A 22,715-nucleotide genomic window follows, 5' to 3' on the forward strand; every position below is an offset into this window, starting at 1 on the left:
GGCCGATGTAAGCTTCTTTGTTCTATAATAATGAATTTGGCTGGTTTATTTCCCTGGTTCTTAAGAGGGAGCTTTTAAACCCTTGCAATTTCCCTAGTAATAGCAGCATCTTTCTTATTCATGGTGGACTCCTCAGACCACATGTGGGTTTATGCTAACAAAGTGACTCTCGGTAGGCCCATACACAGTTCCAGAATGGGCGCTGGCTATACCATAAAGACCAACTACATAGTTAGAGGGCTCATGCTTTGAGCCACATATCAACCTGACCTTTGGTCTTTCAGAAAAAGGTTGGGGGCTGGAGACTGACTTCAATCAAAGTGGCCAATGATTCAATCACTCCTATGTAATAAAGCCACAAAAAAAATTCTGAATACTCACAGCTAAAGTAAGACTCTTGGCTGGGGACACAAATTGATGTTCTCAGAGGGTGCTGCATGCTGAAAGCAAGGAAACTTTAGGTACCCTGCCAGATCTCTCCCTAAGTGTCTCTTCTTTGGTCCTAATTTGTAGCCTTTGTAAGAAAACTGTAACTGTAAATACAGAGCTTTCCTGAGTTCTGTGAGTTGTTCTATGGAATTACTGAGCATGAGGTGGTAGTAGGAACCCCTGAGTTTGCAGCCAGTTGGTCAGAAGTGTGAGTGTTTGGGGAAACTCCAACCTGGCAGCTTGTGTCTGAAACGAGGACAGTCTTGTGGGGGACTGTGCCATGAACCTATGAAATTTGACCTAACTCTGGGGAGTCAGCATCAGAATTGCATTACACTTTATCAGTAATTATCTTAAACACATATGGATTAAACGGCTCAAATTAAAGGCAGAGAATGGCAGAATGGATTAAAATACATAAATAAACCCAAACTATGATCCAATTATATGCTGTCCAAAAGAGACTCATTTTAGATCCAAAGACACAATCAACTGAATGAGAATGAATAGAAAAAGATATTCATGTAAACAGTAACCAAAAGAGAGCTGGAGTGGGTACTCTAACGTCAGACAAAATACTTTAAATCCAAAATTGTTACAGGAGAAAAAGGATATTATATTTTGATAAAATAGTCAATACATTTAGAAGATATAAAAATTATAAACATATATGCACTTAACAGAGCCTGAAAATATATGAAGCTAAAATTTACATAGCTGAAAGGAGAAATAGGAAAGTCTACAAAAATAGTTGGAAACTTCGCTACCTCACTGTCAATAATGGACCTAGTAGGATGGCAATAATAAAAAAAAAAAGGGGGGGAAATAACAAGTGTTGTTGAGGATGTGGAGAAATTGGAACCCCTGTCAATGTGAAATGATGCAGCCCCCATGGACAACAGTTTGATGGTCCCTCAAAAACATAAACATAAAATTACCATATGACCTAGTAATTATACATCTAGGTATATTCCCTAAATAACTGAAAACAGGTGTTCAAACAAAAACCTGCACACAAATATTCATAGAAACACTATTCACAGTAGTCAAAAGGTAGAAACGACCCAAATGTCCATCAAACAGATAAATAAAACCAGATATATACCTGTAAAACAGAATATTACTTAGCCATAAAAAGGAATGAAATATTCATACATGTTACAAGAAGAAAGAACCTTGAACAGTACAGAAAGTGAAAGAAGTCAGACACAGAAAGCCACAAATTATATAACTCCATTTATAGGAAACATCTATAATAGACAAATCTATAGAAACAGAAAGCCAATAGTGATTGCTAGGGGTTGAAGGGAAAGGAGGAATCGGGAATGACTACTTAATGGGTACTGAGTTTCCTTCTGGGGTGATGAAAATACCCTGGAACTAGAAACTGGTTATAGTTATACAACAGCTTGGATATACTAAATGCCTATGAGTTGTGTATTTTAAAATGGTTAAAATAATAAATTTTGTTATGTGTATCTTACCACAATATTTAAAAATTCTGTAAACACATTTTTATTCATTTATTAAACCAGAACCAGATGTAGATTAAAAATGCACGAAAAATAAAAAAAAAATCAGGATGATATATGCTACGTACCTGTTAGTGCTGCTGGTTTGGATAGGGTACTGTATTGGTTTTGTGTAGATATCATACTTTGACGTGGACTTAGTGTTGGTGATGCAACAAGTGAAAGCTCCTCAATAATAATACTGCTTTTGGGATGATTTTTGGGAAGTTCATTTAATCTTTGCTCTAATGAATACTTCAAAAGGTCCAACTTCTGACTTGATTCATTAAATCTTGCTTGAGCCTTAAACAGGGAAAAGACAATGGTGTCATTTAAATAGTTATATTCTTTGACTAACATATTTATTAAGTTAAAATTTTTATTTAAAATTACTTCTGAAAGTGCTTTTCTGTCTGTTACTTTTCCTGAGCCAAGTAATTTCATTACATTCTTTGCACCTTCTGCTACTGCAAACTCTATCCTAAAATGATGCCTTAATTCTTCCATCCGAAGTTCAAGAGGACTTATGACAGGTTTGGCTAGAGGGGGACAAAAAAAAAAACAAACTTAATTGAACCATTTGTTTGACTTTCTAATACGTAGGGATTAAAACTCAAGAAAAAGAAATAAGTTCTTACAACATTAAAAGTTAGTTCTTAAAAGTCAATAAACACTGAAGTAATACTTAATAGACACAATGTTAAAATACAGTCTTTCATCTTAGCCATCAAAACTCAAAAATAAAAACTCAAAGATAAAAACTCAAGATAAAAACTCAAGAATGCCTCCTCCTCCTTAATTTTGAACCACCACTTCTTTCCTTAAAATTTATTTACCACTATACATGCCCATAATAATAAGAATGACAATTTATCTCTGTTCCATCACCATTATCAAAAGCCAATTCATTGGTCTGGACTGCCTGAAGAATCTGCATTCGTATCACTTCTATTTTTGTCTTGCTGTCTTGGAGCAGCTGTTGAGCTGTGCCATGGAGTTTCCGATCCTATTAAGAATAAGTTTGAAAAGGTAAGCAGCTACAGAGACAAATAAACCATTTTTATAACTTCTAAGTAAGATCAAATGACATCAGCAAGTGAAAAACAAGGGTCAAAAGAATACTGTGAGCACTATAATATATATACTTGGGGTAGATACATTTATTTTGAAAGGCATCAAACTGATAGGGTGAAAAATAAGAAAAACAACTCCATTAGTTAAAAGTTAGGGAGTAAGTTATAGTGAATAAACTTCTATCATGTCTAAAGACTTCAAGAAAGGTCCTGATATAAGTGAAATAATGTTACTGTCCTACCTCCCAGTTTAGTTCCAGTAATACTGAATCACAAAAAACTTACCATTTAATGACCCAACCCAAAGATGTCCATGTGGCAATCCCCAGAACCTTGTGAATGTTACTTTACATGTGAAAGGGAAATTAAGATAGCAGATGGAACTGAGGTTGTTAATCACCCAACCTCAAAATACAGAGGTTATCCTGGATTATCCAGATGGACCCAATGTAATCATAAGGGTCCTTAAATGTAGAAGAGGAAGGCAGGAGAGGAGGTCACATGAGAAGAACCGGAGCCACTGTTTCTGGCTTCAAAGACAGAGGAAGAGGGCCACGAGCTAAGGAATATGGGCAGCCTCTAGAAGATGGAAAGGGTAAGGAAACAAATTTTCTCCTATGTCCTCCAGAATGTGAAATCCATTTTGGACTTCTCAATTATGAAACTGTAATGTAATAAATTTGTGTTGTTTTAAGCCACTAAGTTTTTGATAATTTGATACAGCAACCACAGAAAACTAACAGAATTTTTTTCAAACGTTTCATGAGAAAAGTAACAGAAGTTAATGCCATCTCCTACTTAGTTATATTAGTTGTCAAAGTCTAGTAGGCTTCAATCCACAAAAAAGAAATGATAAAACTAAGCATCAAGTTAGGAAGCACTTATTCACAAGAAAGACCAATATTTGCATATTATTTAAGCATCTCTACTTTTATCACTGAGGCAGTCAGTATTAATCTGGAAATAAAATAGCATACAATCAACCTATATTCTCCAGAAGACTCAAAACTACTAGCTAAGAGACAAGCATCAGATGTGCAGCATCATATCAATAAATCAAACACACACAGTACATCATGACACTGAATTAAGGGGAGGATGGAGATACTTGTGATGGGAGAGACAATATATACGAGGAAAAAATAGTGAGCTGAAATATATCACATTAAACACCAATACAACACATTGAAAAAGTGAGCTGATATATATCACATTAAACACCAATATAACTAGTTAAACATGTTATATACAGTGGAGGAAAAAGCAATTAGCAAACTTATGAATTTTTCTTTCATTTCTCTCCTGTTCCCATGGTCACTCATTTAGGAGAGAGTTTCTGGTCAGATTTTGTTCTTTATTAAATAAAATATTTGGATTTCACATTGAGTTGGGCTTAAATAGTTTACTAAGTCCCTTAAATATTCATTTACAACATGAAGCACACACACACACTATACTTTTTTAAAATTATGCTTTACCATTAAGAACATTAGCTTGAATCTGGTGTTTGTCTATGACTCATTAGATATACTTTTATGAATATACCTATTAACCTTCCAAATTTAAAATAAAAATACTTTTTAATTCCTCTTGTTATCCAGTATCAGGAACATCAAACTGAAGATATGAAATAACTTTTCTATTTCTCTGAGACCAGATTAGAGTAAGAGAAAAAGTTAGTATTTCAAATTTAATGGGACAAATTTAATGGGACAAATAGGTTTCTTGAAGAAACTATGTAAGCAGGGATACCATTCTCTAAAATACAGAGCTTCTGTAAGCATTAGATAAAACTAAAATTATATTGCCTAGCATATGATTGGCATTAAAATGTTCTCTTTTAGAGGAATAAAAATAATGATTAATTATAGGATCTCAATGAAGTTCTAATGTAAAAGTATAAATATTTATATATGCTTTTCAATTAAGCTACTCCTTTTATTATTTTATCACTATGCGAAAAGACAGTAGTTCTGTCATTTACTTCTTTAGAAATGCCCTTCTTAACTATTTCAATTCAACGTGCAAGGAAAAGCATTTGTATTTCATTTTAAAAAGTAAATGATTTTTCCCACACATATTTCTGGAAGATGTACATAGATGTCAAAGTATGATAAAGGTTTTTAAAACTGACATTGGATATTACCTATCACAGGCAATTTACAGTTACTACATGTCAGTCTTATGCTTTCCAGCATTCAATGAATTTTTATTGTCAGTTTTATGTTTTCAGGCATTCAATGGATTTTTGTGTTGCGCACCTAATATGTTGAAGAGGAAAGCTAGATCCAAAGCATATGAACTGGTTTATATATTAGAGAAATACTGGCTTTTATGCTAAAACTATGAGAAGATTTTTACATATATAGGTTGAACCATATGAACATGCCAATATCTGATTCTAAACTAAAAAAACAGCAATTTCATATGGTTCAAACTAACAGACTAGATAAAGTCGTTAACTATTAGTAATTAGCATACTACATTCTACAAGTAATTATATTTCAAATGTACAATATTTTACAATTATAAATAAAAATCAAGTACATTTTATATTTTCAAATTATACTTTTTTACTTTATAAAAAATAACTTTTTGTTTTAAAAGCCATAGTGTGATATTATAAATAATAAACTACACTATACACACAGCTTTCAGAAATAAATAAACCAATTATCTTTATTTTTCCATTACATATTTATGGCTTACTTTGCATGAATTAAATGTTGCCACATCCAGTAAAAATACAAAGATTAATCAGTTAGAATGCTACCCTATAAAACTTATAGTTTGAAGAGATACAGATATTATTATATGTAACAGAATGTTAAAAGTAGTCACAGAAAAATTCACAGGAAGATGGGATCAGTTTTAGTGGACGGAATCCAGAAAAATTTTGTGAGCTTTTAATATAGGTTAAGACTGGAATATGTCAATTTTGGAAGATCTGAGAAAGGGAGGCCTAGATAGATGGTCCAGTACTTTCAAATGAGGAAAAAGAAAAGACTTGGAAGCATTTAAAAAAACAAAAAAAAAAGTGATAGAGGCTAGAAAGAACCCCAGATATTAATAAATAGCTTAGTTTGTCATATGAATATATGAACAGGAAACATTTCTTCAGCATGTCTTATCAACTCCTCAGAGATTATTCTGAAAACCAGTGGTACTACTTAGCCATGAAATTTACATTCTAATGTTGAAAATAGATGATAAAGAAATTGATTGTTATTTCAGGTAGTGGTAATGCAGTGAAAGGGATAAGGAAAGACATGGGTTGCTATTTTACATAGGATAGTAATGAAGAGCTTGCTGAAGTGGCAGCATCTGAGTAGAGATTGTAATGAAGTGAGAGAGAAAGCCATGAAAGTACTTGGGAAAAGAGCTATCTAGGCAGAGACAGTAAATGCAAAGGCCCTGAGGTAAAAGTGTCCTTGGTATGTCCAAAAGATAGCAAAGTAGTCAATATGGCTAGAGGGTAATGAGAGAGAATGAAAGAGTTTTGGAAGATAAGATTGGAAGGTAGCCAGGGGTAAATCATGTATGAACTTGCAGAATCACAGTAAGGACTCTGGATTTTGTTCTAAAATAGCTAGAAAGCCACTGGAGGGTTTTGAACAAGCGTGTGAAAATATCTGACTTAACTTTTGAAAAGACAACTTTGGCTATAAAATGTTCAGGGGTAATAATTTTATCATACAGAATCCAATAACCAGAGTTCTGAAGAGGACTATCTACTGCCAAGCTGAGTTAATCATACCTATCACTAAATTTGCTCCCCATTATGAATTACCTATCATTGTGAAGGGTACCACCATTCATCAGTCTGTTCACATAACCAATCTAAGAACCATCTTCAATTCTTCCTTCTTCCTCATATCCAGACACCACACATTTATTCTACCAAAACTGCTTGACTCTCTCTTCTTTGCTTTCATTGCTGTTACAAAAGGCATTAAGCATGTTTAACCTGGACTACCACAGAAGCCTCCTTAAACTTGCTGCCTGTAGACTTGACCCTCTCTAATTAATTCTTCAAGTCTGAGGAAGATGGATGTGAACTTTCTAAACTGTAAATCTGATCGTGTATTTTCTTTGCTAAAAGTCTTTCAGCAACTCCCTACACCTTCTAAGATAGAATCTCAACTGCTTAATTTTGTACAAAGTACTTTATAATCTGGTTTGTCTTTCATTATGCTACACCTCTCACTATACTTCATGTGCTTAAAGCTCTTCTGGTGGGGAACAGAAAAAGTCCTGTTGGATTCATCTGAAGGACTTTTCCCAAATAAAAGGTGTCTTTCTGCAGATTCAGATGTTACCCCAGTAGGGCATGGCCTTTCATTGAAAATAACTGCTAGAGTTGATGACTGTTACCATTAGAAGTGCATCCTACCTTCCCTCAGGTATGTCAGATAAGAAATTGCCATACGAAAGCACATCCTTAGAGCAAGCCACTCTATCCCACAGTTCCTTACCCTGTATATACTGGGCTTACCCACATCACTATCCCTAGAAAGTAATTCCTTCTTAAACTCTAAATCATCCTTCAAGTCTTATACTAAGACTTTAATTATTTCTTCTGATAGTTAAGTGATTCTTCTCCACTGTGCTTCTAAGTAACTTGAACATACCACTATTATATATTGTAGTTATTTATACATGAGATCTGCTTTTTAGGTAGTGTGTCTCTTGAAAGCAGGATATTATCTGTTGAGTACCTACTACGTATAAGACACTACTTTTATAATATTCATACTCCAGAGCCCAACATAATAGTTATCAAACTGTTAACTACGTAATGACTAAATTAATATTCTATATAACTTCAATGTACAACTTTCCCTATTCTCATAAAGATATACTTTGATCCTATGAGAAGTTTAAAGATGAGAAATGAAACAGTTACCACCAAATCTCGACAAGAATAACTGGCAGGCCTACCTCAGAGACTATAGCAGCTGTTAATATGCTCTGGACCTCCACTTGACCCCTTCTCAAATTAATGGATCTCCTAATTAAAAATAAAAGGCTACTGGAACTTATCTATTTGTTTTAGCAGGCTTACTATTAGCCCTGTTTATTTTGGACTTGTGGTTATTGTAAGTTATCTATTTCCCTTTTAATACATCCATAAACCTGTTAAATTTGGGAAGTGGGGGTGTTGGTTACAGACCACTTTGAGAATACAGTGAAACCTATGGCCCTCTTATTCATCCATTTATCAATATACACACTCACTTTTCCTATAACTTCAAAGGATTCATGAACCTCTCAATCTAATCCAGCAACCGTAGGTTAAAAAACCTTACTCCAGAGGTGTTTTAACTTTAAAACACTCAGCATAATATGGTGCATTCACAGTTCCAAGAACACAGTATTTGCCTTAAAAAAAGAAAAAAAGCCCAAAATAACATCTGATAAAAATGAAAAAAAAAAAAAACCCAAACTAAAGGTCAATATTAAAAACAATAGAAAAACCAACTCTACCATCCCATAATAAATGTTCAAAGTTATTGAAGTCCCATAATAAATGTTCAAAGTTAGTGAAGTAGTATACTATCAAGTATCGGATCATGTAAGTAATACATCCAGTAGGAATAAATACATTTCTCTAAAAATAATTTAGAAATTATTTTGAAATATGGCATACAATTGAACTAATTTTCATAAATAAGGTTAAAAAAATCTTATACATATACACATTTCTCTCTTTTCAGCATCTTCACAAATTTCATCTGAATGGGTACATAGGGTACTTGTCTCCAAGCAAAGATTCCTACTGTCCCCTCCACTCCCCCCAATTTCAAATTCTTCCTAAACTTAAAAAACAAAAAGAAATACCTAAAACTTTTATTCTGAAATTACTTAAGATCTATTAAAATATGGAAGAAACTGATTTGCAGAGGCAAAAATCTTTAAGATAAATGAGTTGAAAGTAGAATGGTGGATTTTATAATAAATCAACCTTTCTAAGACGTTTTGCAAATTATAAAACTATAGAACCTTAGATTGGAAAGGACCTTCATGTTAATCCGGTTCAGTTGTTCCTATCATTTTCTCTTCCACATTATATCTCAGAAAAAGGACACATTCCTATTAGTAACAAGTGTTCCCCGTAACACTGGTTTTTAATTAGGAGTTACATGCCCATACCAGATTCCCTGAGAACCCAAAGATCTAGTCCAAACAATCATTAATGACAGAACGTCTTCTCTTTTCATTTGTCCTTTCTTAAAGATCTGTATGTAGTGATGGAAAACTCATTATAGCCAAAACGTTTTTAAATAAATTTTTTGTTTTAGAATTATTTTAGATTTACAGAAAGTTGTAGTTTTCTGTGGAGAGTAGAGAGTTCCTGTGTACCCTTTACTCACAATTTTACTTAAAAATTTTTTATTGATTGATTTTGGTAGAAATAATTTTAAAAATAATATTTTAGAAATCTTTTGTTTCCAATTTGTTGTATTGTCAATACACAGATTTGGAGGCTAAAATGATCTCAGAAATCCTAATACAGCGTTTAAACAGCAAAATCATGAAAAGCAGAAAAACGCAAAAAATGTGGTACTAAATAGGCGATGAAAAGGATACTTGTTTACAGCATAAGAGCTTAAACAAGAAGAGTATCATCTTGTTCAACATAAGCTGTGAACGTTCACATCAGATAACTCAAATTTTTTACCCCTCTGTGCATTGCCCACAAATGACTGTGAAAGTACCACAAGTACTGATGTTGGGTTTCAAATAAATTTTATCAGGTAGGTTAATTCACACATGTGGAATCGGTGAATAACAAGGGTTGACTGTATACACACTTACATTTATTTACTGTACTTACCTTTGAAGATCCATTTGAATACATCTGTATCATATTCTCTGCACCTTGCTTTACTTTAAGTTCTATATCCAATTGTTTTTGTAAGGCCATCAGTCTATTATTGCTGGTGGAACAACGAGGGTCACTACTGGGAGTATCTGGAGTCCTTGGGCAATCTGTAAGTTAAATAGTATATTAAAAATTATTTACTAGGACCAATTGCTGCTTAAAATTGGAAGTTAATATTTTCAAAGAATTACAAGGTTTGAGATGAGCTTGAAGTCACTTAAATGGAATCTCCTTATGCTTACAGAAAATACAAGAATTCAAGTCAAGAAAATATTCAAGTAGAGTTGTAGAACTATCTGCCAGGGATACTGCAGAAGTGACTACATTGAGTCTGAAGCTGAGTTAGATCATTGTCCAAAGTTTTTCTAACACAATTTCTTTAAAATTAAATCAAATCAATTTGACTAGCGTATTTAAGAATTAAACTAAATTCCCTACTTATTACCTGATTGATTAGAGAACAAAGCATACTCAAAATTATACAAATTATACTAAAATAATTACCTATAAATAGGACTAAGGGTACTTCAAATATAATGCTAGCATTAATGAAAATAATCTAAGTGTATGCATAAAAGTCTTCACATTTTGCTTTCTACTATGATGGTAGGGGGTATAGTCCACTGCTTTTCATAAAGCATACCATGGTGCTTCTATTTTGAAACAAAAACAAAAACTTCAAAATAGAACACTATTCTCAGTAATTCATTAGTGTTGAAACACATCTAATAATTCTACCACATAACTAAATTTCTTCATATTGAAGTTATTTTGTGTTTTATCCACACCAGGTCTCTAGATTAAAAAAATAAATAAATAAATAAAGCTACAAGACTAGGGTAATAGACCTGGTTTAGTTATAAATAGCTTGGTAATCACCAGAAAACTGCTTAAACTGCAAGTCATTTAACCTTTGTGCTTCAGGGTTCCCTTCTCTCTCTAATAAAAGATGGTGTGACTAACCAATTTTAATAAATATGTTTCATATTTGGTTTTATACTTCTTTAAAAAAAAGTCACTAGTTCAAAAACATTTGAACATAATTTGTTAATTAACTTACAAAAATACAGATGCTATGTTAGATACTGATATAAAATAATATTATTTTATCATTTACATACTACTTTACAAGGTCTAAGTCCTGATCTAAGGGCTTTATTGACTCATTAATCCTCATAACAACCCTGAAACAAGTATTACACCTATATTACTGAAAAGAAAACTAGAGCACAGGGAAGTTAAGAAACTTGCCCAAAGTCATACAGGTAGTAAGTCAGTTCTGTTCCAAAGTCTAGCTTAATAACTGCTGTGCTATGCTGCCTCTTTACCATTTAAAAGCCTTGTAAACAGCTATACTAAACACTGTGTGTATGTGTGTATACTTACATATATAACAGTATAATTATACACACACACAAATGTGTATGTATGCATATTAATCCTTAAAATAACATTTTGAGACAGATATTATCCACACTTTACATATCAGGAAGTTACAGTTATTAACTAGGATTCAAATTCAAGAAAGGTTTCTATTGGGACTTCCCTGGTGGCACAGTGGTTAAGAATCCGCCTGCCAATGCAGGGGACACGGGTTCGAGCCCTGCTCCGGGAAGATCCCACATGCCACGGAGCAGCTAAGCCCGTGTGCCACAACTGCTGAACTTGTGCTCTAGAGCCCACAAGCCACAACTACTGAAGCCCGTGTGCCTAGAGCCTGTGCTCTGCAGCAAGAGAAGCCCACAACAAAGAGTGGCCCCCGCTTGCCACAGCTAGAGAAAGCCCGCGCACGGCGACAGAGACCCAACGCAGCCATAAATAAATAAATAAATTAAAAAAAAAAAAAAAAAAAAGAAAGGTTTCTATTGCTACTGAATTCCCAAATTACAAATGAGCTGCTCCAAAAGTTGATTTTTATAAGTTGACATATGCTTAAAGAAAACTACTATAAAAGGTAGACAAGCTTTCAGATCAGGCACACAAAAGAACTACTTAACATATTGCTATGGTCGGAATGTTTGTGTACCCCCAAAATTCATAATTGAAGCTCTTACGTGAGGATACTTGGAGATGAGGCCTTTGGGAGGTAATTAGGTCATAAGGGCAGTCTCCCTGTTATGTAAGGATATGGTGAGAAGACACTGTCTACACACCAGGAAGAGGGCCATCACCATAACTCTGACCATGTTGGCACCTTAATCTCAGAGTTCTCAGCCTCCAGAACTATGAGAAATAAATTTCTGTTGTTTAAGCCATCTGTCTATGGTATTTTGTTAAAGCAGCCTAAACTAAGACATAAATAAATACACACTCTCTCTCTCTCTCTCTTTCTCTCTCTACTGGCTGTGCCTAAGTCTGAATCTCAGTTTTGGCACTGAGATTTAGTACAAACCATGTGATATGGGATAAATTACTTAACAGCTCTGTGCCTCATTTTTCTCATCTGTTAAATAGTGAAAATAACATCTACCTCACAGGATTATTGTGACTAAATAATTTATGTATAAAGAGGTTAGAAAAGGCCATGGTGCATAGTAAATATCCAGTAAACAGTAACTAGTACTAGTCAGTGTACAAGTGTCAAGTATATCTCTGTTGAGTCCATAAATGAAGTGCACATTTATAGCAATGACTGAAAAGTGCATTCAGATCTGTGAACAGATAGGTTTTCTCCCCCACTTCCTGCTTTTTTTTTTTAACATAACTGATACAAGACTCTTGGAAGAAACTGAAATTATACAAAATTTGGTACATAAAGTTAATTTATAGCAAGCACATTTTTAAAAAGAACTGGAATGCATTCAGAGTAGAAGGACCTCAGCTGAGAAAAGTATGGAAATTTGTTGTCTGTAAAATACTTGATGGTGTTTAGCCTAGGGTAAGAGAAATGATTCTTGCCTAAACATTTAAACAACTGTCCATAAAAGAAGCTGTCTTCTTACTATCTCCTCACAGGGCAGAGAATTAGAACCAAAGGGTAAATGTAGTGAGTGCAAAAATTTCATCCCAGGACAAAGAGAAATTCCTTATAAAGTTAAATGGTTTACCTTAAAAAATGTAATAAAATCCCTTGTCTCTGGAAGCATTTATATAGAAGCTAGATTACAAACCATTAAAGATACTATATAAGAAATTCTTGCACATTAAAGAAGGTTGTCCAAAACACTGAAATACCCACTGATTCTATCGGTCTGTGAATTCGTAATAATATTATAATATCTAACACTGTTTTCATGGAAAAGTATACTTTCAGTTTTAATAAGAATTTTAAGAACATAAGAAATAACACAACGGTTAAGAGTCTGGGCTCTTGAGGTCAGAATGTCTGGGTTAAAATCCTGTGATTGTTACTTATTCGTGTGATCTTGATCAGATACTTACGTAATATGTGTTATAGTTATCTAACCACAAATTTGGGGTTACTGTGAAGATAAATCCTGTACAGTGCTTAGGCTAAAGTGTAGGGCTCAATAAAATTACATGTCAGGGCTCAGTTAAGCAGCTATTTCTGCCATCTAATCTTCAAAGGAACTAACAATGGTTTGTAGTATAACCTTATTTTAGAAATAAGAAAGCAAACTCAGAGAGGTTAAGTAATTTGCAACGGTCACAAAAGTATATGCCAAGCCAGAAATTTAACTTTAGAAATGTCTTGTTTTATAAAGACCACTTTTTACTCATTTAGAGATTAGAGAAACACTTTGCTGTCTTCCTTACATTTCACCTATTTTCCCTTTCAAACTATTTTTCTTCCTTCCATTTTTCTTTTAATTTTTAAAAATTTTAATACAATTTTTAAAGGTTACTTTCCATTTACAGTTATTACAAAATACTGGCTATTACTGGTGTTGTACAATACATCCTTGAGTCTTACACCAACAGTTTGTACCTTCCACTCCCCCACACCTATATTGTCTCTCCCACCTTCCCTCTCCTCACTGGTAACCACTAGTTTATTCTCTGTATCAGTGAGTCTACTTCTTTTATGTTATATTCACTTATCATATTTTTTAGATTCCACATATAAGCAATATCATACAGTATTTATCTTTCTGTCTGACTTACTTCACTTAGCATAATGCCCTCCAAATCCATCCATGTTGCTGCAAGTGGCAAAATTCTGTTGGCCATTTTTATGACTAAGTAGTATTCCATCATATGTATATATATATCACAGCTTCTTTATCCATTTATCTGTGGATAGACACTTAGGTTGTAGCCATACTTTGGCTATTGTAAACAATGCTGCTATGAACATTGGGGTGCATTCATCTTTTTGGTGTTTTTGTTTTTTTCAGATATATACCCAGGAGTGGAATTACTGGTTCATATGTATTTCTATTTTTAGTTTTTTGAGAAACCTCCATACAGTTTGCACCAATTTACATTCCCACCAACAGTGTATAAGGCTTCCCTTTTCTCTACCTCCTCGCCAACATTTGTTTTTTGTAACTTTTTGATGATAGCCATTCTGACAGCTGTAAGGTGATACCTCTTTGTGATTTTGGTTTGCATTTCCCTGATGATCAGCAGTGTTGAGCATCTTTTCATATGCCTGTTGGCCATCTGTATTTTCTCTTTGGTAAAATGTCTATTCAGTTCTTCTGCCCATTATTTATTTATTTATTTATTTTTAATGTTGAGTTGCATGAGCTGTTTACATATATTGGGTATGAATCCTTCATTGGGTCATATCATTCGCAAATATTTTCTCCCATTCAGTAGGTTGTCTTTTCGTTTTGTCAATGGTTTCCTTTGCTGTGCAAAAGCTTTTTAATTAGGCTCCATTTGTTTAATTTTGCTTTTATTTCCTTTATTTTAGGAGAAGGATCCAAAAAATAACTGCTGTGATTTATGTCAGAGTGTTCTGCCTGTTTTCTTGTAGGAGTTTTAAGGTTTTTGGACTTACATTTAGGCCTTTAACCCATTTGGAGTTTATTTTTGTATATGGTGTTAGAGAACATCCTAATTTCATTCTTTTGCATGTAGCTGTCCAGTTTTCCCAGCACCACTTATTGAAGAGACTGTCTTTTCCCCATTGTATATTCTTGCCTCCTTTGTCATAGATTAATTGACCGTAAGTTTATGGGTTTATTTCTGGGCTTTCTAACCTGTTCCCTTGATCTATTGTCTGTTTTTGTGCCAGTACCATACTGTTTTGATTACTGTAGCTTTGTAGTATAGTCTGAAGTCAGGGAGCTTGATTCCTCCAGCTCTGTTGTTCTTTGTCAAGATTGTTTTGGCTATTCGGGGTCTTTTGTGTTTCCATAATAAATTCTAAAATTATTTGTTCTAGCTCTGTGAAAAATGCTATTGGTATTTTGATAGGGATTGTACTGAATCTGTAGATTGCCTTGGCTAACATGGTCATTTTAACAATATTGATTCTTCCAATCCAAGAACACCGTGTATCTTTCTGTTTGTATCATCTTCAATTTCATTCAACCGTCTTTAGTTTTTGGAGTACAGTTCTTTTGCCTCCTTCGTTAGGTTTATTTGTAGATGTTTAGTTCTTTTTGATGCAATAGTAAACAGATTGTTTCCTTAATTCTCTTTCTGATAGTTCACTGTGAATGTATAGAAATGCAACAGATCTCTCTGTATGTTAATTTTGTATCCTGCAACTTTACCAAATTCATTGATGAGCTCTAGTAGTTTTCTGGTGGCATCTTTAGGATTTTCTATGTATAGCACCATGTCAGCTGCAAAAAGTGAGTTTTGCTTCTTCCTTTCCAATTTGGATTCCTTTTTCTTTTTTTTCTCTGATTGCTATGGCTAGAACTTCCTAAAAATTATGTTGAATAAAAGTGGTAAGAATGGGCATTCCTGCCTTGTTCCTGATCTTGGAGGAAATGCTTTCAGCTTATCACTGTTGAGCATGATGTTAGCTGTGGGACTGTCATATATGGCCTTTATTATGTTTAAGTATGGTCCCTCTATCCTCATTTTCTGGAGAGTTTTTTTTTTATCATAATAGATGTTGAATTTTATCAAAAGCTTTTTCTGCATCTATTGAGATGATCATATGGTTTTTTCTTTTCTTTTTTTTTTTTTTTTTGCGGTACGCAGGCTTCTCACCGCTGTGGATCACAGGCTCCGGACGTGCAGGCCCAGCGGCCACGGCCCATGGGCCCAGCTGCTCCGTGGCATGCGGGACCCTCCCAGACCGGGTCACGAACCCGGGCCCCCCACATCGGCAGGCGGACCCCCAACCACTGAGCCACCAGTGAAGCCCCTGATCATATGGTTTTTATTCTTCAATTTGTTAATACTGTGTATCACACTGATTGATCTGTGGATATTGAAAAATCCTTGCATACCTAGGATAAATCCCACTTGATCATGTATGATTCTTTTAATGTACTGTTAGATTTGGTTTGCTAGTATTTTGTTGAGAATTTTGGCATCTATGTTCATCAGTGATATTGGCCTGTAATTTTCTTTTTTCATGATATCTTTGTCTTTGGAGGACATCCTAGGAAATTATAATTCTACAAAAATAACTCAAGAGATAACAATTACCTATAAAAATCAAGGTGCTACAAGGCACCTCAAATAAGTTATAGAGTCAGAAGATATTTGCAATCTTTAAGTACCTAAAATGGTGGGTTGACTAACTTAATACTCCATGTGCAATCTCCTTCTCTCTTGCTTAAATTAAGAGCAGGTTAAGGGGACAAAGAAAACAAAAAAACAAGATTTCTCAGACTTACTTGCATTTGGGGGATAGGGAGAAGGCAGTGAATGCATGGTGCATGTGACACAATCCCGGGACAGATATAAGTAGACATTTGTACCTTTGTGCTTCTGAGAATGTTTTTGCTTTTCTGAACAAAAGAGACTTATTAGGCTCTCATCATCCTGATGAAGTAAAGCTTGGATTTTAATAAGAGCCCAAGAAAAGGCCCAAGGACTCTTAGAAAGTAGGCAGTCAGATCAGGAAAAACATGATTAAAGACAGGAACCTAAAAAGTTGTCATCCATAACAGGTGAATTATTTGTTGACTTGCTTTTGGCTTGGGGTGACTGGCGGGGAGGGGAAATGGATATTCTTTAAAAAAAAAAATCTTACTGCTCTCATACAGGTTTGAGGCAGGAAATCATACTATGTGCCTCCCCAAAAATTAATCATAAATTTTATTTTAATTGACCTCAGGTTGATAATGCTTTCAGGCATCTTACAGAAACAAATGCAAGTCCTCTTTGAAAGAAAGCACTTTAAATCCAGACCTAAAATAATTCCCACAGATAAAGTTCCAATGAAAATGGCCCCATAACTAGAAATCACAAAGTTCCAGCAGAAAAAAAATTCATCGTGAGTTAGAAAAAAACTACAGGAGTAGCACAGTAAAGATTTCATTTGTTGTCATTACCTCACACAAAATGTGAAAAAGTACATTTTATAGGTAAAATTAAATAGAAAGGCATCAAAAGAATGACTAAAACAAGAGACTATCAAAAATTACCAAGATTAACAAAACAGAACTTGTAGTAGTAAGTGTATATATATATATATATATAATACATACACAAAACAGAAATTAGAAATACAATATACTTGGTCAAGAGCAAACTGGACACATGGAAAGAATTAGAGAAATGGAGATAGACTTGAAGAAATTATCATGCATCTAACTGGAGTTCCAAAATGAAAGAGAAGAGGGAATACAAGACACGCAACATTCAACAAGATAGGCGCTAAGCACTTCCCACAATCAATGAAATACACAAATCTCAGATCCAGGAAGCCCAACATATCCCAAGCAGATCAAATGAAAAGAAATCTATACCATTCAGCAGAACACTGCAGAAAAAGAGTTTCTTAAAAACAGCTAGGGAGAAAAGGCAGAATATCTGCATAGTTTAACCATTAGATCAGTAACTGCCCCCTCAAAAACAACAGGGGAATCCAGAAGACATAAAATAATAGTTTCCAGGTACTGAGAGAAAATAAATGTCAACCTAGAATGATATACCCGGGGAAATATCTTTCTAAAGTCTACACCTTTAGGAAGAAAAAGAAACAAGATGAAGGAAGGCCTGAGAAGCATGAAGAAATGTTGAACAAAGAAAATGATAAACACGTGGGTAATTATAAACCAACAATGACTACATAAAACAATAATAATTAATGTAACTTGTGGAACTGAAGATAAAATGATAGAACTAGAATATGAACAATGACAGCACTTAGGTCAACTGGAGTTAGGTAGATTGAAATTAAAGTATTCTAAGTTTGTTATATGGTATGTAAAGAAGGTATACCATTCAGTCTAGTTGACAAACAGAAACTACACTAGATATTTTGAACAAAGGGAATTTAACGCAGGGAACTGGTTACATCATACATATTCAGGTATTGTGCAAAGGACTTGAGAAAAAAATTCCTTTTCTCAAAGGGCTTAGAGTCAGGTACAACCTCTATGTACCTATATAAATGGGTATGTGTGTCTATTCATGCAACAGTGTATGTGTGTATATATGAACATTTTCAAATATACTGAGAAGATGATAGAATGGTATAGTGAGCACCCATAAACCCACCACCTAGATTTGCCAATCTACACACACACACACACACACACACACACATACACACACACGTGTAGAAAGATAAAAAAAGAGCAAACATAAATGGTACGAAGAAAGATGGGAAAATTAGATTTGGGAGGAACAATTTCAATCAGAAATTGAAGTTATTAGCAGAGGCCAGATTATATGAAGGGCATCTCTGTAATGCTATTAATTTGTACTGTATTCTGTAGGGAATGGAGAGCCACTGAAAGGTTTAAAGCAAGAAAGTAACAGGATCAATTCTGAATACTAAGTAAAAAATATTGGTAGTAGTGTTTAGGTTGGATTAGAGAAATACTTAACTTGCAGGCTTTAGCAGTAAGGATGGAGAAGAGATACAGATTTGAGACCTATGTCAGAGGTAGAATCTATAGGGCTTGGTGACTTGACTTACACTGGACAGTGAAAGTAAAGAAAGACAGACATCTACAGTAAAAGTCAGATTTTAGTTACAGATTATAGGGGTCATGCCATTAACAGGACAGAAAACAAAAGGGAAAGATTTAGAGGCAGTGTCCCAGGAAGGAAGAGTTCAACTTTAAACATGGTAAGAGGCAAAGCCAACAGGATAATAATACCTATATTCAGGCAATATCCATAAGGTTATAAGGCTGTAAATTATGAGATGAAGCCCAGAAAATCCATTTTGGTTTGAAATACCACTTTGAAAGTCAGCAGAAAATACAACGTGGTTAAAATCTCCTCAGGGATGAGATTTTCCAAGGCTAGAAGGATGAGTAAAAACTGAATTTGTTAGTAGTTTTCCCAACAATGTATAAGCAACAGATATGCTGTTTCTGGTATTTTGTATTTTCTCTAAATCCACAACTGAGCAATTGGCTTCCAAAATGACTTAAGAGTTCTAGAAAACAGGAGCAGTCCCGATCCTTAGAAGGCTCCTAAATAAGGTTTAGCCTTAAACTGGTTACTTCATTCTCGTGGAGGTTAGTAACATAATTGACCTTGAATCTTTACTTCCTAGCCCCAGGAAAGCTTCCTCAGATTTTACTTACATCCAGAGGTTTCATGTTCAGAATTAGAAAAGCTTAAACGCCTCATACTTGACCTTTCCTCAAGCTATTAAAACCCTTGTTCACAAAACACCATAGAGAGAGCATATACAGTCTCTATTCTCTGTTTTATGAACGAGAAAAACAAGGCCTGGAGGGGTTGCAAGTGATATACAAACACATAACTATGTAACGATCCAGCTGGGATAAGACCTTGGATTATAGAAACTTTGTTCTTTAGTTTATACCCAGCTGATTCCCAATGCTCGATATTCATAAAGTGGTACCTGTACAGCCAGAATGTCTGTTTATGGAACAAGGCTATTTATTTCATTCACAAAAAAATAAGAGGAAATATAACTGAAGTAAATCTAGCCAAATCTAAATTAATAAAGGTAGTAGTATGAGTATGCTGACGCACTATCTTACTATTGAACTATCTCCACAAACGTCCATCTATAAGTCTCGTAGTTACTGTTCACTGGTCAACATTTTGGTTTTCACTTAGTACTTACAAACAGATATTTTTTAAAAAAGCTGCTCCAGATTCTTGACATGTGTTACAATTATATTAACTGTTTATATTTCCCCCCAAATCCATCTTTCTTGTTTAAACAGATATGCTTACCTTATATAGTCATCTGGAAACTGCTCAGATTATAATAAATGCTAATTATTAATGGATTCTTAAATCAGTTATTTTGTGTACTCAGGATGACCTATGTCAGATGTCACCAACTGAACTAATTTTGCTGAAATATTTTATAACTAACACAACCTTTGGTTAAGCTTTCTTAGTATTTTACAAAAATAGCACGGATAAGATTATGGGTTGTAGTGTTTTTATTTAAGGTAAAATAAGCAACCTAGGCATTAAAATTTCAGAACTACCTATATATGTTACATTATATTTTTAAAAAAATTTATTTTATTGAAGTATAGTTGATTTACAGTGTTGTGCCTAAAACTGGCTTTTTATATAACGAAGATTTTTTTCTTTTCTTTTTTATTGGAGTATAACTGCTTTACAATGTTGTGTTAGTTTCTGCTGTACAATGAAGTGAATCAGCTATATGTATATCTATATTCCCTCCCTCTTGGACCTCCCTGCCACTGCTCCCCCTCCCCCAGGCCACCCATCTAGGTTATCACACAGCACCAAGCTGAGTGCCCTGTGCTATACAGGTTTCCACTACCTATTTTACACATGGTAGTGTATATATGTCAATCATAATCTCCCAATTTGTCCCACACTCCCCTTCCCCCACCCCCCGTGTCCACATGTCTGTTCTCTACATCTACATCTCTATTCCCGCCCTGCAAATATGTTCATCTGTACCATTTTGCTAGATTCCACAAATATGCATTAATATACGATATTTGTTTTTCTCTTTCTGGCTTACTTCACTCTGTATGACAGACTCTAGGTCCATCCACATCTCTACAAATGACCCAGTTTCGTTCCTTTTCATGGCTGAGTAATATTCCATTGTATATATGTACCACATCTTCTTTATCCATTCATCTGTCAATGGACATTTAGGTTGCTTCCATGTCATGGCTATTGTAAATAGTGCTGCAATGAACATTGGGGTACATGTGTCCTTTTGAATTATGGTTTTCTTGGGGTATATGCCCAGTAGTGGGATTGCTGGGTCATATGGTAGTTCTATTTTTAGTTTTTTAAGGAAGCTCCATACTGTTCTCCATAGTGGTTGTATCAATTACATTCCCACCAGCAGTGCAAGAGGGTTCCCTTTCCTCCACACCCTCTCCAGCATTTATTGTTTGTAGCTTTTTTGATGATGGCCATTCTGACCGGTGTGAGGTGATACCTTGTTGTAGTTTTGATTTGCATCGCTCTAATAATTAGTGATGTTGAGCATCTTTTCATGTGCCTCTTGGCCATCTGTATGTCTTCCTTGGTGAAATATCTGTTTAGGTCTTTTGCCCATTTTTTAATTGGGTTGTTTGTTTTTTTGATATTGAGCTCCATGAACTGTTTGTATATTTGGGAGATTAATCCTTTGTCAGTTGCTTCGTTTGCAAATATTTTCTCCCATTCTGAGGGTTGTCTTTTTGTTTTGTTTATGGTTTCCTTTGCTATGCAAAAGCTTTCAAGTTTAATTAGGTCCTATTTGTTTATTTTTGTTTTTAGTTTCATTACTCTAGGAGGTGGGTCAAAAAAGATCTTGCTGTGGTTTATGTCAAAGAGTGTTTTACTCTAAGAGTTTTACAGTGTCTGGTCTTACATTTAGGTCTTTAATCCATTTTGAGTTTATTTTTGTGTATGGTGTTAGGGAGTGTTCTAATTTCATTCTTTACATGTAGCTGTACAATTTTCCCAGCACCACTTATTGAAGAGGCTGTCTTTTCTCCATTGTATGTTCTTGCCTCCTTTGTCATAAATTAGGTGACCATATGTGTGTGGGTTAATCTACAGATTCAATGCAATCCCTACCAAACTACCAATGGCATTCTTCACAGAATCAGAAAAAATTTTACAATTTGTATGGAAACACAAAAGACCCCGAATAGCCAAAGCAATCTTGAGAAAGAAAAACGGAGTTGGAGGAATCAGGCTCCCCAACTTCAAACTATAATACAAAGCTACAGTAATCAAGACAGTATGGTACTGGTACAAAAACAGAAATACAGATCAATGCTACATTACATTCTAATGTTTAAAAACTGCATATTGCATATCTCTGGTAGGAAAGACTTCTTCATTCTGTACATAACTCTGTACCTAGGGCATGCGCAGTTCTTTCATAAATTCTCCTTAAGATGGTGCTATTTTATTTTTCTTCTTTCCTCCTCCTAATTACAATAATATATATCATCAACCACTATACACCTGTTAGACTGGTTAAAAAGTACATTAAGTAAAAAGTACCAAGTGCTGGAGGAGATGTGGAACAACTGGAACTCTCATATGTTGCTGGTGAGAATGAAAAATAATATAGCCACTCTGGAAAACATTTTGGCAGTTTCTTATAATATTAAACATATTCTAACATATGACTTAGGAATCACACTCCTAAGTGTTTACCATGGTGAACTGAAAACATGTTCACACAACAACCTGTTAATGGGCAGTTACAGCAGCTTTACTGATAACTGCCAAAAACTGGAAAACAACCCTAATGTTCTTGGTGAAGGAATGGATAAGTAAATTGTGGTACATCTATAGAGTGGACTACCACTCAGCAATAAAAAAGAATAAACTATT

At 34.5% G+C, this 22,715-nt stretch overlaps 1 protein-coding gene across 3 annotated transcripts in view; it reads right to left on the minus strand.

Moving 5' to 3' along the window:
* PKN2 (protein kinase N2) overlaps nucleotides 1-22,715 on the minus strand; it is a 132,051-nt gene that overhangs the window by 65,743 nt on the left and 43,593 nt on the right. For all 3 annotated transcript variants that reach the window (XM_030866140.3, XM_060303182.2, XM_030866137.3), the window contains 4 exons: nucleotides 9,852-10,006; nucleotides 2,829-2,946; nucleotides 2,334-2,479; nucleotides 2,030-2,243 (listed from right to left, as the gene is read on the minus strand). In XM_030866140.3, the coding sequence (XP_030722000.1) occupies nucleotides 2,030-2,243; nucleotides 2,334-2,479; nucleotides 2,829-2,946; nucleotides 9,852-9,941 (568 nt within the window). In that variant the 5' untranslated portion in view covers nucleotides 9,942-10,006. The remainder of the gene's footprint in view (nucleotides 1-2,029; nucleotides 2,244-2,333; nucleotides 2,480-2,828; nucleotides 2,947-9,851; nucleotides 10,007-22,715) is intronic.

Source organism: Globicephala melas, chromosome 1 (assembly GCF_963455315.2).
Source record: "Globicephala melas chromosome 1, mGloMel1.2, whole genome shotgun sequence".
NCBI lineage: Eukaryota > Metazoa > Chordata > Mammalia > Artiodactyla > Delphinidae > Globicephala > Globicephala melas.